We start from the raw sequence: 18178 nt of genomic DNA, 5'->3' as shown, positions 1-18178 counted from the left end.
CCCTTCAGAAATGATTCTCTCTGACACCGTGATTTCCTGATAATTAATGGCGATTGATTCCATTATAAAGTCGGATCCAATTATCTAATTAGAAAAATAGTTACGATCTATTCACAAGAATAAGCTAGACATGCTAGATGAGATAAGCCCGCTTTTTTATCGGTATTCACTCACATTACAGTGACAATCGCATCCATAATCTCTATCAGTGACTCATTGATAAATTACCGGTTTTCAATTGATGGTTATGGGTTCACCGCTTTCTATGTGAAATAACGTTGGAAGTATTAATTCGTTTCGTTTCAGACTAACCGGCAGTGTAGAGAGACGTGTCGCTATGAACGACCGATGGTGGCGTATCACCGCTGCATATTGATTCGTTCTAATCGTCCGTCTTCATTTGTCGACTCGCAGGCACTGTGAGCGGTTGAAAGAGATAAAAACTGAGAGAGTGGAAAATATCAAGTCACGCGTTCAGTGAAATCTACAAGCGGTACGCGCGTGTCAATCGTCTTGTCCCGTTTGGATGAAGCCATTTACGCGGAAGAAAAATACAAAAAGCTTTCGATAGAAAAAAAGTTTTGCTTTGATGAAAGCAGTAGTGAAAGTTGACACGTGATGATATTTAGCATAATCATTGTGATTTGAGATATGCGTAATGAGGTTATATTTGCATCTCGCACTCTGGAGTATATTTGGCCATCACGCTGCCGAACTAATAGGACCATCGTAAGTTGAGATAAACACACATCTGTAAGAGTTCGATAGAGTCTGCGAAATAGAGAGTGTTGATGGAAGGCGTTCTACCGCTTCTGCTGGAAAAACAATCTTCATTTATTTTATGGGTAAGGTCACTAGGCTGATGGCGCCAAGATTTTTGTTTTTGTTGATGTTGTCGAGCATACTGGTGACTAGTAGCGTAACGAACTTATACCGAACGGATTTAGAAACTGGCCAACCAGACCGCAACGATACGCATCACCCGTCGAACAAAGCCGTCCGTATACCCGGGGACATTATATTAGGGGGTCTGTTCCCGGTCCATACGAAAGGCTCGGGAGACAAACCATGCGGACTGTTAAATGGCGAACGTGGAATCCAGCGTCTTGAAACTATGTTGTACACGATCAACGAAATAAACGCAAGGACTGATATTTTGACCAATATAACTTTAGGTGCTAATATTTTGGATACGTGTTCTCGAGAAACTTATGCTCTGGAACAGTCACTTGAATACGTTCGGGCATCGATGAGCACCTTAGACGCATCGGAATTCATCTGTTCTGACAATTCAAAAGCAAAACCCAAGTCATCATTCAAAGCAGTGGCCGGAGTTGTCGGAGGAGCGTACAGTACTGTCTCGATACAAGTTGCAAACCTCCTACGCCTTTTTAAAATTCCACAGATAAGTTATGCCTCTACTAGTGCAGCCCTGAGTGATAAAGGTCGTTTCAATTTCTTCGCCAGGACATTGCCACCCGATACATTTCAGGCCAAAGCAATGGTGGACATAGTTGAGCATTTCAACTGGACATACGTCTCAACAGTAGCATCAGATGGTGATTACGGTGAGCCAGGCATCGATTCTTTTACAGCGGAAGCCAGGGCCAGAAATATCTGTATAGCTATTCAAGTGAAAATTCCCGCTAATTCCAAAGACTCGACGTTTGATAATATCATTCACGAATTGCAACGAAAACCGAATGCGAAGGTCGTCATCCTTTTCATCAGACTTGAGGATTCGAAGGAACTGTTGGACGCGGCATCCAGACAGAATGTTACTGACCAGTTTACCTGGATTGCGAGTGACGGTTGGGGACTTCAAGAAGGTCCAGTAAAAGGCAACGAGTTAGCAGCCGAAGGCGCAATAACTATAGAGCTACAAACGAACCCGATACCGTCTAACGATATTTACTTCAAAAGTTTACATCCTCGGACCCATACAGTTAACCCGTGGTTCACTGAATATTGGGAAGATATCCACGAATGTCAGTTTCATCCGCATGATAACACTACGACCGTTTGTTCGGGAAACGAAAAGTTGACGTCCCGAATTTATCAGCCGGAAAGCAAGGCCCAGTTCATATACGATGCCGTTTACGTTTTTGCGTACGCTCTACACAATATGCACAGAGACCTGTGCCCTGGAGAATACAAGCTATGCGAACGAATGCAACCGATTGATGGCACCGAATTATTCACGAAATATATTCTCAACAGCACCTTTGACGGTAAGTTTCTCAAAAAAGGTTTTCTTTTCATACATATTTATTTACCTTTAAAAATATAAAAGTATACAAAAATTATGTGATTTATAAATCAGTCGTAAATGTGGTTTAATGTGAGTTGAAATATATTCACCGGAACTAGGAGCTCTGGGGTGTGCATTGCGTAGTTCACATACGTTCTTAAGACATTTATGATTGTTATGGCGAAAAATAATCCTAGATTTATCACCCATATCGGCTCAGTATTTCCACTTGAAAGTTATAATTTTTAATGGTTTTTAAGTTTGATGGCGCAATTTGATCATTTCCCTGGGAAGTTTTCTAACGCGCGCCGGGCCGCGTTTTGATGATTGTAATAACTCTTGATAATGACATCTATGGAATTGTTTCAAACGCGAAAGCGAAGTTGATAGGAACCATTTTACGTTATAATTACATCGTTTACTAATGAATCTCTAGCCTCAAACTATGAATTCACAAATCGTGGAATTCTATCAATCTCCATTGTCGCCTACGGAATTTTCTTGAAACGTGTGCCGAGAAAATACGATTACCGCACCATCATCCGAGGGGAAAGTGTTTGTATCCGTTATTATTGCTTCCCCGGAAATCGTAGATCCGCCATTAAACACTCCACCCGTCGTAATGAGACAGGCTGACAATGGCAGTTGTCGTTACTGGTGCCTAGGTTTATAATTACATCAGCTCAAAATCGAAAACAATCAATTCAACATCAATTTATCGAACCCAATGCGTCTCTGCGCTTATTTATCTTTTTCATGCGCAAGCTTTAATTGTTTTTTTAAGTGAATCGCTCGATCTAGAATAATTGGAAGAGCTGGTAAAACGTTGAAATCAAACTGAAACTTAATCCTGTACAAGCTAAGTACTGTACTAGTGAAAACCACATTAGCCGTTGCATCGGGTTTAGACAGATACCTATCTACGAAGGTGCAAGAGAAATCAAAAGGATGCAATAACCACTGAGTAAAATCGTTTTGTTACGGTGATTAATGAAATGTGGTTTGTAAATTCATATCGTGTTAGAAACTGATGCAGATGTCAATGATTGCCATACCTCATAGTCCAGGGGTGATTCGTCTTTAGAATGATGCGTTGGAATAGAAACCAGACATCAATCAGCCACGTGTTCGTAGATTTATATTAAGATTATCAATAGTTTTCTGTTTGGACTAATTGCAATTATCAATAATCGTGATGAAGGTTTTCTGTCTCAAAACACGTGATCTCAACGCATCTGAATGTAAGCGCATTTTCGCAATGTCTCGTATCATTCTGGTAAAAGGCTCAGTATATGATGAAACGAAACGGCGACGGAGGTTTTATCAGCTGGCTTCGGTTGGTCAGAATTCGCAGAATCGAAACTAATTTTGAATGATTTGATTATTCCCGTGTGACAACAGTGAATGTAGAATTGAAACGGGATCGGGAAACAGAGTATGTAAAGCACGATAACTGGAATCTGATGAAAGTCCCCACATGAGGGGTATAACAACAGGTCATTTACACCAACATCATATGGCACGAAATCAATCGAATTTAATTATAAGCAGGAAGAGCTCATCCCTTGCCTTGTAATTGCTCTATTTTGTATTTGAAAAACCGATTTGTTGAATAATATTTGCAAAACAAACTTTAAGAGAGATATGAGTTATTTCTGTAATACTATGTAAGAAAACAAAGTACGACCTAAAACATTCATCAAAATGAAAAGGTTCAATGTCGGGTGCATGTGAAGTCTAAGTATTCGAAACTGGCTATCCCGATAAAACTCGATGACATTTACTCTTTTTTGTTTTTGCTAAGGAAAATTCCCAGGATTACGAACACACATTTACGGTGGCCAAACCACTTAGCTAAATTTCCTTCGTATCCTGTCAGCGTTTTGCTAACAAAGCTAATTGTAGGCGTCATTAACACAAGGGAAACATTGAGATACAGATTTTCACCCGCATAAACAACCAACATTTTCGCTGAGATCGCAACTATTTCGATGTAATATTGCATCTGGTACCTGTAATGTGTAGTAACACGAACAATGTTAAAGTCTTTAGATCTAGCCTATTTTTGAATCATTCATTTGATATGTCAACTTCACCTGCGCAAAAAGAAACATTCTATCCTCACGTAACGAGCGAAATCTATACGAACCTCTTTTAAAATTGCTTATACGTTCAATCAATTGTCCCCGCATTTTTACGCTAAATCCTTAATGGACGAGCGTATGATTTTCAGATTGCCGAACGCGTTTAGGAAATAATCTACGTTGCACAAAATGTATTTCACAAAAAAGATTCAAGTGGTACTTGATACGTGCTGTAATACTCAGTTCAGAAAACCCATTTACTAGTTTGAGACTAGATCTTAACAAATGGAGAATGGCAATTAATTTGATAGATAGAACATTAAGACTCACCGTATATCAGTTTATAATTGATATTCAAATTATGAAGGATCTAATTAATACAACAGGAAAATGATGCCGGAATCTATCTCATATTATTCATTCCACGTTTATTACATACTAAACATTACTAAATTCATTTTCGTAAAAAGAATTTAACGTTTCATTGTTTGTTTGTCTTTCGCGGTATCAAATAGAGATGGATTATAATGTGTCTGTCAATAAGTGGAGATACGCACGTATATCTATTTACATAAGACCCATTTTCTTGCATCCTTCGTATTCCAGCCTTTAGATGGATAATGAGAATTAACGAAAGGAACTCAATATCTGTATTCTTTTTCACTGTCCAGTGTCAATACGTTTAAAGAATCTGGTGAATTTTTCATAGATCCCTCATTACGGATCACGAATGTTCATGGTAGATGAAAACATAAGACCTTTATTTCCACGAACTGCAAACATTTTCAGTTCAGTAGGTTCTTCATTCATGTCGCCGATTAATCACGACTGTAACGGCCATCAAACATTAATCAAGGGGTATAGCAGAAAAATGTCACTAATGAAAATACAGACTTGAAGTAACTATAGAGGTCTTGCTTCCATGCGCTTTTTCCTCGTGACTACACCATATTGATGGTCAAACGCAATAAGCGATTGGCGTGGCAGTCCCTTGGAGTTTGTTAATTTCCTGGGCCCAATTATATAGACTCGTATCAGTCCTGGTACTAACTCAATTCATTTTCAATTAGGTAAACCCCAGGTCTATAGAAACATTTTGTATGGCCATACCTATAAGACCTATACCTACTAACTTCCTGCTTGTGGAACCAGAAGAAAGTCTACAATTGGTTGGTGTTAATAGCGTAGAAATGTGATTTTAATCTATTTTTTGTTATTGTATCCTCAGATCTCTATTTCTTCCTGAATGAATACAGCGACTGATTATCACGCACTGTGATGTCACGTGAAATAGGTGTATAGGGGAATCGTTGGATCGCTCGAGGTCTAAAACTAGTACACTACGGTTACTCTTTACGGTCTGCGCAAGTGATGTAAAACCTCACATAGTCCCCATCAGCGTCACAAATCAAATTTATACCGATACATTATTGGCCGTTTTCTATCAAATCGTGTTAGAGTCTCGTTTATTTCATCCCTGTGACGGCAACCAACGCACAAATCGTGTTTCATTACTGTAGCTTTAAATCCACGGCTATCACCGTTGACACAATCTACCGAGATGAACGCTGCAATCTTTTCCGGAATATCTAAGCCATATTTTGTTCTTTATGAAGCTTTTAAGAAAATCAGTCGTAAATTGGAATAAATTGGCGTGTGTCACCGTTTTTTAAGGAGTTCGTTTTCACGGTAGTTCACGGTTCAATTTAAGCATCTTGATTGATATCACAGTGCGTGATCACTGCGCGTTTTCGAATTGAATTACCAGTAGTTTAAACTTTCCGTTGAACGCGGATTTAATAGAATAAGAATCGGACGGGATCGAATTGGTTTCTGAATAAGCACTGTGCACCTGTTGACCACGTTGCCTATAAGAATAAGATACTCTTGACTCCGCGAGTAAATGTCCGTTTGGAGATACTCCAATCTTATGATTAACACGCTTTATGGCCATAAAATCACTTATTAGATTGCCAACCGCGGTTATGACCACTTAAAGTAATCTACTGGAAGACGAGAGGAAGGGATAAATGGGAAAGTGAAGTCGTTCTATTTGCCTTTGTTTTCTTAGTGACACACTGATGTGGACATAGTATATCCTCGTGCACATCTCAGTCAACAGAACTAGACCTTCACACAGCGCTTCGTCTTAATATCTTTCATCTTTCACAAACTATGTGAACAGCTTACTAAATGATTACATCCATCGAGTTATGACATTAATCATCACTGAAAATTATATACTCACTGACAAACACTGTGTTTACTTCAGTGAGACTTTAAATGCTTTGTTTCATAATTCCAAGGAAAATTGGAAAAATGATATCCAAGCCGATTTCTTATAGTGCAATATTCAATTGACAACTAATCATCACGAAGCCTTTGAAAATATATCAAATCTGTTATATCCTTTTCAATGATCAACTTCTAATTTCAGAACACAAACTGTCGCTTTCGGCAGAAATAAGCCACCAATCGCATAAACAAGAATTAGGTTGGTGAAATTCAATCATCTTATTCCTTGTAAACCCTTTGTGCTTTATATCAATTCATTTTCTTCTTTTTTTTATTCCAATTTTTTTCTCGTATTTTGCGCTGTGTTATTTTTAACTTTTAGGTACATTTCATGAATATATAACTACACATTTCTATCCTTGATACTGAAGCGTTTGGGGACCTACTGTTGTCCAAATATAATGCCAAAAAATATTTCGATACCTCTAAGTTGTAATTTTAGTTCTTACTCCCTGGGCATATTTCTCTTTAAGATTCCATTTGTTTGGACCATGAAAATTGGAATTTGATATCTAAAAATGAAAATTAAGAATATATAGCATTAAGTTCCCTGGACACGCTTTAGTATTTGGAAATAAGTTTGATATTTTGGATAAATTGTTTAAAGTATTTTAGACGTTGTTAGGTTTAGCGTTGATGAAGAACCGGAGTAGTATCTAGAAGTTAGAGAAGCGATCTAGATACTTCAATCAAATAATCACTGAGCTCGTGTATCGACCAGTCACGAAAATCCTTTATTTCGTACTTGATAATTAATTATTCAGTATTTTATGTCATTAGAGTCAATATGGTACGTGTAGATTCTCTACAGAATGTGTGGATGCTGAAATATTTATGCGAATTTCGTTCGACGATTCGCTGTGATTTTCGATTTACAATAATCCGATTCTCAATAGTCTAATGAGTGCATAAACGAACATTTTTTTAAAATGATCATTGTACATTGATATTGTACACGGGGTTGTTAAAACTTGAAAATGAATATCGTATCATGAGCCCCTCGATCGACGGACGTATAGTTAGCACGTTTCGTTGGATGATGTTCTGCTAAAATATATAAAATCTGGCGCAGACGGTGCATGAAAAGCTCTGTCAACAGAAGCATTTTGTTAACGCGTTGTGAATGTCGTGTTTTCTCGACCTTTCTAAGTAATTTGATACGGTAGAACTACTTATCTTTTTATTCGATATGAATAAATTTTCTGGTCGTACGCGCACGGCATGATAAAACCACGCAAAACAAAACACATTTACCGAGTCGTATCCCTGGAGTATTGACAAAAGAGACGTGATTATCGACGGGTTTTAACATTTTATTGAAATTTCCATTAGTCTCGTTGTCTTCCTCGGTATGTGCAAAGAGTTTGGAACGAGAATACTGACATAATGAGGACATTTAATGAAATCGTGTGTTCGTTTCAGTCAATCTGATCGTTTGAATGCAGCACAGATATAAAATTCGCAAAACTATAGCATTTGTGGGTCGCTGTTACACTAGCAATACAGCTGATTTAACGATATCTGCATTATTCGATATCTCGACATACATTCAAAATGTCTCTCGATTGTCAGACAGCTTTTCCCTTCTAAGCCAATGTTTTGTATAGATGTGTGGCCGATCTAACGATCGCGAACGGGTTTTTATCATTTTATCTGCAGCATTTCTGCTATTAATTATCTACCATCTTGCTCTAAAAACATCAATGAAAACATCAATATTCTTCGCCTCTCGTTATAAAAAAATGCGCTCTAAAACGTTGCGTTGATCTCCAATCTCCTTTCGCTGTAGTTCCTTTGTAAATTGGCGTAGTTTCTGTGATGTTAGGATGGAGTCACTTACGGCATGTAAAACGAAGTCTACCTCCGGGGCGACCTATCGATTGATAATACGTACGTGTTTTTATTAACTATGGCTTAATCAATGTCGCAGTTAAATTCAAAACTTATCAGTGAGCCTATTTTTAGATCATTTTATCATCTACCGGTACATCCGTCTTCAAGGACTCTTATCGAAAGGTTCTTCAATCGATTTTCACTTCCTTTGAAAGCAATGCAATGGTCCTCACATTTCTGAATAGAAATAACGCCCATGTTAGTCTCCAGCCCTTTTGATAAAGAGTTAATCAAATGAATACTTCGTTCCTTCATAGATACTCAGACCCAACTATATTTAAGATTCGTATTTTATATTTCGTTCTATCGTTGAACTTTATTCAAAGCCTTTTCGATTATTTTCGTTACGTAAGCCTCTCAGTTTTGGCTGAGAATCCCACAACAATGACAAGAACTATTTCACTTTGAGGTAAACGTCATCAGATTGCACAAAGAACTCTCATCCTGCAGCGAATTTGTGGTTCTCACTTTCGAGTTATTTGTCAGGGACACGATGCATACACTTTGTGTCTGTGTAAAGCAGCGATAGATCAGCGAGGGCAACCAGTAATTTTTTCTATCGAAATAAACCGAGCCCTTGTTTACGCTATAACGATTCGGTAAATGTCAACGCTTTTACACGGAAATAAAAATATTCTTATGTTGGATCAGATGAGAGAAAGAAGTATCAATCGTATTATATGAAAATAGCTCAATGATCTTTCATGTGAAGAGCCAATTTCGACCAGAAAGGTGTATGGTACTGGAACTTGTCATTTCCCCTGCGGACAAGTTTACCAGCGTTATAACAATATATATGCTAAAAATAAGTAGCGGTGATATGGTTTCACATATCTTAGCAGATTACATCGATACAGCGTGTCAGCAAAATATGTTTATCGGTAACAACTGGAATCTATTTTATTGTATTTGGGAAGTATGGAATTCCACTAAACAGTGTGTGACGTCATTGGAAATACATTTGGCGATAAATGTTGATTTTCCATTCGCATTTATATGTATCTATAACATCGGTTTCGCATTCTGTTGGACTATTCCTCGATATAAACTAATTCATGGAAAATAACGGACTCTCGTGGTAATTATTTTACCATGCCGCGTGTATTGCTCATACAATTCAATTTAGCGCTTTCTTTCCCGCGAAACAAAATTCCCTCAGACATAATCTGGTCCACAATTATTCGCCCCCATTGAGGTTTATCACTCGCGCTACTCACTGTGAATTAATAGTATTTTATTGGAGAATGATTAACTGTTTTGACACGGGTGATAAATACGGAGCCTCGGAATAAAAGATACTCCCGGGATAATTTTCATTGAATATCTTTAGATCTGTTACTACGCGTTGGGTTTAACGCAATTCGCAATGGCTCAGTTTCATTTTCTTCCAAATATACATACCATATGCATAGACATAAAAATATATTTTTCATGTGTTTTTGAAGTACAAAATTTAGTTTAGTCTCAAAGCGTGCCAGGTGACGGGATATTTGAATTTATAGCACCAAATTTGTTGAACAAACTGCCCTTAAGTATTAGACAAAGTCCATCAGTTCAATGTTTTAAGACGAATTTAAAAACTTACTTTTCAAAAAAATTCATAATTGCAATTAATATTCGTCACCCGTAAATTCTAACTGAATGTTCATTCTCCAAATGTTTTAAATCACTATTTCATGAGCTCATGTTATTTCATACCGATGTAAAGCGCGCTGATTACACTTTGTTGTAGCGCGCTATAAAAGAAAATTCGCCGGTTAACAATTTTTGCTACGGCCACCATTTTAAAAATGCACCAAAGCAAACGTTACAAAAATTCTGCGCAATCCTTTTAGGGTGTCGTGAGCATATTCATGTGGCAGTTTAGTCCGTATTAATGCTATCAGTTACATTTTTTGCTAGCACGGATAAGAATATAGTGGGAAAAATCGTCACAAAGTCTTTCGTTATTTTTCCCGGTCAATATTTCATTCGTAACGTGATTCGCATCCGGAAAACCGAGTATAGTTCCATTAGAATTAGTAAAGCTAAGTCAGTCGTGAATATGTGTTAAGACCATCGTCTTAGGGAAGGCTTTGTTAAAAGGTTTTCCCTTTCACCGATAAACATGAAACTGACGAATGGTTCTTAACGTGTATTACTTAAAAGTAGTTGTGTCGTTTCCACGTCAGATTTGCTGCGCAGATAAGTGACGGGGGCTAAACTTAAGCGCTGCACTTATTTGCATACCGCTAAAGATGTCAGTTAGTATAAACATTTACACGTCACTTGGATTACAATTAAACAAATCCGCGACGAAAACCTCAATCGACTCGTTATTTACCAAACCATAAACGCATTGATTTCGTATGTTTCGAATTGATAATTTGAACGAAGTTTTTATTCGTTTCAATGATAATCTCTTGCGTATCGTTACAGTTACCGCCGAGTTTCAAACCGGCGATTAGCACCGTGTGCGTATCTTTAATAATTCATAACGCGGAATATTCAGTTTATCCGTTACCGTTATAGGAAACTCTTGTTCCGTATCTGTATTGTAATCCGGCTCATCTTCTTACGCCCGGATGCAATTCGGCTGCTGGAATCAATTTATACGCGATGAAATATTTAGGCGCTATTGCCGATGAAGCGACAGTCGCCGCTGATCACCAATCTCTGTCGGTCCGTTCGCTGTCGGTGTTGGAGTGTTCTTCATCAATTCTCGAGAGCTATTTTCACATAACAAAGCTACTTCTGGCTCGGCGTTTCCCATCGATGAGAGCAGAATCCCGACCGTCGAAGTGTGTCTTAAATAATCAAGTTTACGACGTCAACGATTTTTCGATTTTTGATCCCCAACCCGGATCCGCAATGATTTTAAAGAAAATATCCCCTCCAAATCCGTTCGCGGTTATAGCTTTGATTATTTTTCATTGCGGTTCGGAAATTTATTTTCATCGCCTTTGAATCGTTGAGTTCGGTTCGCGATGAAAATATCAATTTGATCTTTGCTCGTAGTGCGATGTGTTAGTTTCACTCACGCAGCGCTGGGCACACATGCCTCTCCTCTCCATAGATTGAAATGTCTTGCCAAATCGGCGAACGCACAAAAACCGTTTGCGAGCGAACTCTTGGGAGACTTTTCATAATCTATATTTTAATCTAAAGTCATTCTTGCGGAAGATGACGTGAGTCTGATTGGATTCAGACTTGAAAAAGGCTGCCGAGAATGGGTTTTGGTTGGCAGGTTTTTGGTTGAATTCATACCGTTCATCATTTAGCGTGCCACGTGGTACATTTCACGCGAGTGAAAGAGCGCTAACGCATCTACACAAGTAAAACCAAATACTTTCATGTTAGAGTCAATATTCCCAGTGACAGAAAATGGTTCCTCGTGACCAATGGACTGATCGCCTTAAGAGAATTTAGGCAATCTGATAATCTAATAACGAATTTCCCATGATAGAAATTGACCAGGTTACTATTGTTGGCGAGGGCACATGATTGCTTTTCCCTTGACGATAAGATACGACGACGTGAACAGAACAGTTGCAGTCGAATCTACTTGGGTTTTACTGAAGGTCTAAACCGAAAACAACTGGAATGTTGAATGGCCAAATTTTGGTTGATTTATCGCGTTCTTGTTTTTATCCGTTTAAGACTAACTGACAATATTTGCAATTTCAAGTAAAATGTGTATCGTAAACATTATCCTCAAGTTGCGAGATGATATATCAAAATATGATTGCTTGCGATATCGAATTATTTGCCGCTTAATGATCTTTGGTACCATAATGGTTTTTGCTACGATATTTCATGATGACACTCACAATCCGTGGGCAATATATATTGTCTGTCAAGAAATCATTTATTGTCATAGTGTACTTCCATCGGTACAATACGAGGAACTGGCAAACGCAATTTCTAAAATTATACCTGATGATGCACAATTTTCGGCTTGAATTCTCGGGATGATAACTCGACATGAAACCAATCTTATATAAATGTACTGCTAAATATCAGTCATTTACGCATATACTTAGATCGCGCCGAGTCGAAACATAATTGCACGAGACGACGATGGAAAATAATCTCAGTGAAACGTTCCTGTGTCCAGACAAAAATTAACTCGAGATAAGTTTTGCTGTTCGTGACGGACTTCTCTTAAAATGCGTCGTAAACAAATAATGGCTGCACGGGTGCTTTTAACAGCTACAAACCGTCTGACATTTTGGAAGATATATCTTGCTGCGCCATTAGGCTACATTTTCTTGCTAACGTGTATATTATGAAAGCCTTATATGATTCGACGAATGGTGTAAGCAGACATACGGTGTCTCATTAAGGTAGCAAAGCAAACAAATATCAGTCATGAACAAACAAGGCAGGGTTCATTATATTCAAACCGAGAAAGTCGATAGCAACATCACTCATTCTGACACCAGCACCATCTCCTAATAGAGGAACCTATCGATTGGGTCATCAAGAACTACAAATTTCAACGAATGTTTCTTTTAAAGGTGATTCCTTTAGGATCGTCATAGATTATCGATATCATTTCACTGAAGAGAGCACGGGTATGATGTCATTATTTTCGTCATAGTCGAAGACTTTCTCATTAGTATTTCGTCATTCGATGCGAGAGATTCCATAGACATCGATGTAACCATAAATTGATTATTTAAGCCTGATTGGATGAGAAAGAATTGAATGCGTAGTAATTCCCGGCACGGGGAATGAATGCAAAAATTGTTCGGAGCCCTTCACTCTAATTTGTACATGGTTGGTGTATATATTTGTCGAGTCACATGTCAAATGACTGATATATCCAGAGTTACAGAAACACTTATATAATGCTTTCTTTTTCGGATTGGATATTGTTTTACTCGTTTCTGGGAAATATTGCCGTCTTAAAAGCCGAAGCAAAATGATCAAGGCCGTGGACGTTCTGATCGGTTTCTGATAATGATATTATGTCACATAGATTACATGACGATATAAAGTAGTTTGCAAAAGTGGTCTGGAAATTCATTACACACACCGCAAAAGCGTGTTAGATTGATGAATTTGTATGGCATGAATAGTTTCTATCGAGGAAAGAAACCATATATATCGCATTTCGAGAAGACATAAGAAAACGAGCTTCTAGGCTCAGTACACATTTGGCTCAGGAAGACGGGAATTTTTGCCAGCGCACGTTGGTTTATTGCTTATAAATCCGGAGCGTTATATACCGTGGCTATAATAATCTTATGCTTGTTGTTATATCACCACAAAATAATGTTATTATTCACCATCAGTCTGATGAGAAGAGATAAAACGTCTAAACACGAACGGAGGAGACGTTTGACCAGACGTTGATTCATTATCTTAATGCGCTCTTGTAAAGAATCCTCATGTACAAATTAACAAATACATGGAAAGAACAATTACGTTCGTCAGTCACATTATAAAGGTCTCCAAGTTACATAACAATCAGATGTACATATACATGTATAGATCTATCGGAATTTTGCCTTACAATGCGGTCTCCTGTTCGGTCACTGAGTATCGGTGAACTTAGACGTCACTGAACGAGTTTCATTGTAAGTCTACGATCGAGGTATAGTCAATTTTCAACAGAATGCCGATCCCTGGCTGCTGTAATGATTGTCAAATCGTCTCGATGATCATGTGTACAAGGAAATACAGCAGATCGAGCTAATGTATATAGTTATTCGATAGATGTTTGTAGTGTTGTCTATCTTATTCTGGTATCGTGGTATTCATCGATTCACTACGACTTTGATTTCCCAAACATCTCGATCATTAACATCTTACAAAGCAAAGTAGGTCGGCGCTGCGACCGCCAGTGACGATGCCCTTCCACCTACGCCCTCATCTGCGACCCAGTTGCGATGAATCGCGTCACATCGCATGTGATAATACGCAATGAACTATCTTCTACCTTTGCAGAAGAGTTAAGACTAGTTACGGTCGATCTAATGTGGCATTCGTTAAATGTCGTTAGGTTGTGCTGTACTACGAATAACGGCCAACGAGGTGAACAAACTGCGTGAAATCCAGTCACACTTACTTAACGAAACATCGATTTCAGATGAACTCTGTCATTTCCAATCACAGTTTTCACAGGTGATAAAAAGGCGCTAACGGTATATATAATTGAAACCTTCCTTTCGCACTTGGTCACAAATAGTGAGACCTCGCAATGATACCTGAATAAAGCTTTATTATACATGTAGGACACATATTTCGCAGATCCTGATGGCTTCGTCATACCCATGATTCATGAGGCATATTTACATGCATGAAGATATATTGAAATTTCTGATTGATTCTGTATCCAGATTGTGTAAAGTTTCAACCTTATCAACCGATCGCTTCATTGCACGGTTTCGAAGACCGAAAACGATTGCTTGCCTTATAACTGTAGATGCTTCGAGCGCTGTAAGTTAATTTGTTGGAAATATTGGCTAACCGGGCTTGCATGAGAAGCCTTGTGAGTGGCAATGGATGGTTGAGCGCAGTTTGATATCAGGATATACCAGAAGCATCTTCCTTGACCAGTTTTAATTTTCTTGATTTAGTTTGATCAGTATTAGCGACAGCCATTATTATATTTTGTGAGTGCTTTAGAAAACGTAATGTTCAATACAAATTATTCACTGGGCAATCGATTCCCTCGGTGACGTCGTGCAACGTCCAATGACGTCATCATCATCATGTCGTCTGGTCGTCTACTCTATAACTACACCGTACATAAGTTCACTTTCTACATTCGTCTGTTTTGTAGACAAGGATATCATATCCGAGAACACGGTCGCTATGATGACAATAATGCTTAGTGACAATCGATAGGTCGTCTATATCTGAATTATACCCAAGTACGACATCATCGTCGTGTATTCGTCACGCAATGTTTGTCTACAGTTACGTAGTCAGGGGGTTTGACTGCTGGATCGAAGCGGGTACACTTTTCCATGGATATCATTAGGTTGATGATAATACACAATGATCAAACGCTTTGAAATGTTTACGCGAAAAAATCAATTTCATTTATTTAGGTATACGTTCGGTTGATAATGTGATTTGTATACAAACTAAGCGGGCAACGTTTCGTGATACCATAGAGATACGCAACATAACATCCTTTATAGTTATATGTGTTTTTTCATCAGTATAGAATCTGCTCAAATTACTTTTCTTTTCTATTCTATGCCGCAGACGTTGTTTAGTTTTCATTTTCGATTACTTGCTGTCCGAAAAAAAAAACTGGAGTACACCTGGTTCAACCGGGCTTTTTTTCGCTGCTCGGCGGAAAGAGGGTTGACGTCTTTCTGGATTTACAACACGCAGGTTGTCAACAGCTATCGGTTCTCCCGATCAACACAACCAAACAACTGTGCACAACATTGGCGATCACCCGGCCACATAATCAATACATATCTATCCATCTTGTATCGAAATGCTAATAAATTTCATTAGTGTCAATTAACGCGCAGTAATCAAAGCCATTGCTACATGGTTACGTAAATAATTCGTATCGACGTTCATCAAGGCGTTGATAAATAAACGCGTCCGTTCTCCTGATATCGCTTTAACTGTTGGCAAGTTTCATTTAATCAAATTAATAATGCGCGCGTTTGAGATGCCATCATATTATACAAGGACAGCGCGAGGATACTCGATTAGATTGGACTCGAAGATAGATAATAGATTCATAGTGACATCAAATCCCCGCCGTGCGTACAATCTAACTTCATTCCGGTGATTAGAATCCGAAATTCGATGACCCAATGGAGCGCAGTGGCAAGGCCTCGTCGATTTTAATTTGAAGCTGTGTATTTTCAGAAAAATCTGCCACTGCTCTTCAGAACTTTGGAAGCTTTAATCTAGAAACGAATTTTCTACTGTAGACTTTTAATCACTGAGAGATGGTTCGATAAAACAATCCCTAGGCACATCCGCTGAGCAACGAATCAAATATAATACGCTGAAATAATGAGCTAGTCTCGGATTACATGTTTGGCGTGTACAATATCAAGCCTTAAGCACCTTAAACCTTACATGTATACTTGAATACCCATATACCTAGAGTACCTAGATTTCACGTCATATGACGTCACTTACACGTGGTCACCTGAGATCTGCGTGGGCCTTCTTGTACCTATCAGCTGCGCAATTGAAAGTTCCTTCGAGAACATATCGCAAATTAGTTTTTCCACACGCAGTCAGTCATATGAAGAGGATATCCTTGTTCCGTTGATAAAAGTCACAAGTATTTGATTTCCTGCTTTTATTTAGTCAAAGAGCGCGGAACATTTCATTTATTGCGACACGATAGCCAAGGGCGTTTAGGAAATTCGGTTAGCATAAACCAATGATTTTATATTAGCAACCTTCTTGCGATGCTGATCGCCATGACTCAAACAAAACCCGGCGGCATCTCTCTATATGAGACAATCGGACCAAGAGGGATCCGTTGAAACATGGATCCATGGTCTCATGGATGTATAACGTGCGTATTTTATAGTTTTAACATTTTATCCTTTGGCAATATCATTATATCAGTGTCAACCATGCGTATCCCAAACTACAGTTAAATGACGTTAGATATACCGGTCCTGATTCAGACGATTTGTTCAGCGAATTCTGAATAGACCAAGTTAAATTAATTTCCCATAATACTATGTTGCACTCCAACATGAGAGATTTATCTCGGTCGCTTTTCATAACACAGTCGCCTCTGTAATTAGAACTGATGCTCCGTTCATTGCCAATATATCGAGTTATTAGATGCAAAATACAGCTCGCCGTTTACCTGTGAATGAATGGACGGCTTTTTTTCATATGATCATTCAATGCCGGGCTACGTACATCGTTTTGAGTATATTAGGTGCGGAAGAATGCCCGCAGCTGTGTCGACCAATGTCATTTTAAAGAACATGTCACTTATCAGCAACGTTGCACGCAAAATGAGAGTTCCAAGCGACTGAAAATATAACCGGGATTGGCATCCGGTCAGGCAGACGAACAGATTAATTCAGTAACCAGATAACGAAAATCTTTGCTGGAAATGACGTCGTTTACTTAGCAAGAGCATTAGCTTCCGTGCAGAGCATTTGACAATTGACCCAACTAATAACTCTATACGCGGAAGGTACTAAGTCAAAGCATCAGTATGGAGATTTCAACAAAAACTAGTCCACATTCCCCACGAAGAGACCATTACTTCTGAGAATTCATTATTCATAAGAACACAGAAAAAGGCTTTGTGACGCGGAGCTTTCGTTTTTTATGTCATTGATTCTGACGAGCTGATACATTTTAGCCAGGCACTTGGTGTTATTTGCATTTTTGTGATACGTTGTCATTTATCTAGACGTTGAAATTGAGACGAAAAAAAGGTTAGTCTGTTCTTACATGCGGAATCTGTGTTGTCACAGATTTCTCCAGCGAGTACCTGACGGTTGAGTCGGTCGACTCGACCAAATTCACTGGGGTTGAATCGGTTATGTTTAATCGACCGGTCAATAACTTCACTCGCATTCCAGAATGTGATTGATGATAGTGCATAATCACGCATACCATTCCGAGATTTGAATTCCCACTTTCTGAGTATACATACTTCACGGTCACTATGGTATGTTATATTAAATGGTGTAATTGAAGATGG

At 38.5% G+C, this 18178-nt stretch overlaps 1 protein-coding gene across 3 annotated transcripts in view; it reads left to right on the top strand.

Annotated features, from left to right (window-relative positions):
- Positions 1-519: 519 nt before the first annotated feature.
- Positions 520-18178, top strand: part of LOC141901022 (metabotropic glutamate receptor 3-like) — a 40879-nt gene continuing 23220 nt past the window's right edge. For all 3 annotated transcript variants that reach the window (XM_074788078.1, XM_074788077.1, XM_074788076.1), the window contains exon 1: positions 520-2231. In XM_074788078.1, the coding sequence (XP_074644179.1) occupies positions 842-2231 (1390 nt within the window). In that variant the 5' untranslated portion in view covers positions 520-841. The remainder of the gene's footprint in view (positions 2232-18178) is intronic.

This window comes from Tubulanus polymorphus, chromosome 3 (assembly GCF_964204645.1).
Source record: "Tubulanus polymorphus chromosome 3, tnTubPoly1.2, whole genome shotgun sequence".
Classification (NCBI taxonomy): domain Eukaryota; kingdom Metazoa; phylum Nemertea; class Palaeonemertea; order Tubulaniformes; family Tubulanidae; genus Tubulanus; species Tubulanus polymorphus.
Note: the sequence above shows the minus strand (reverse complement) of the source record. Positions and strands in the feature narration are given on the sequence as shown.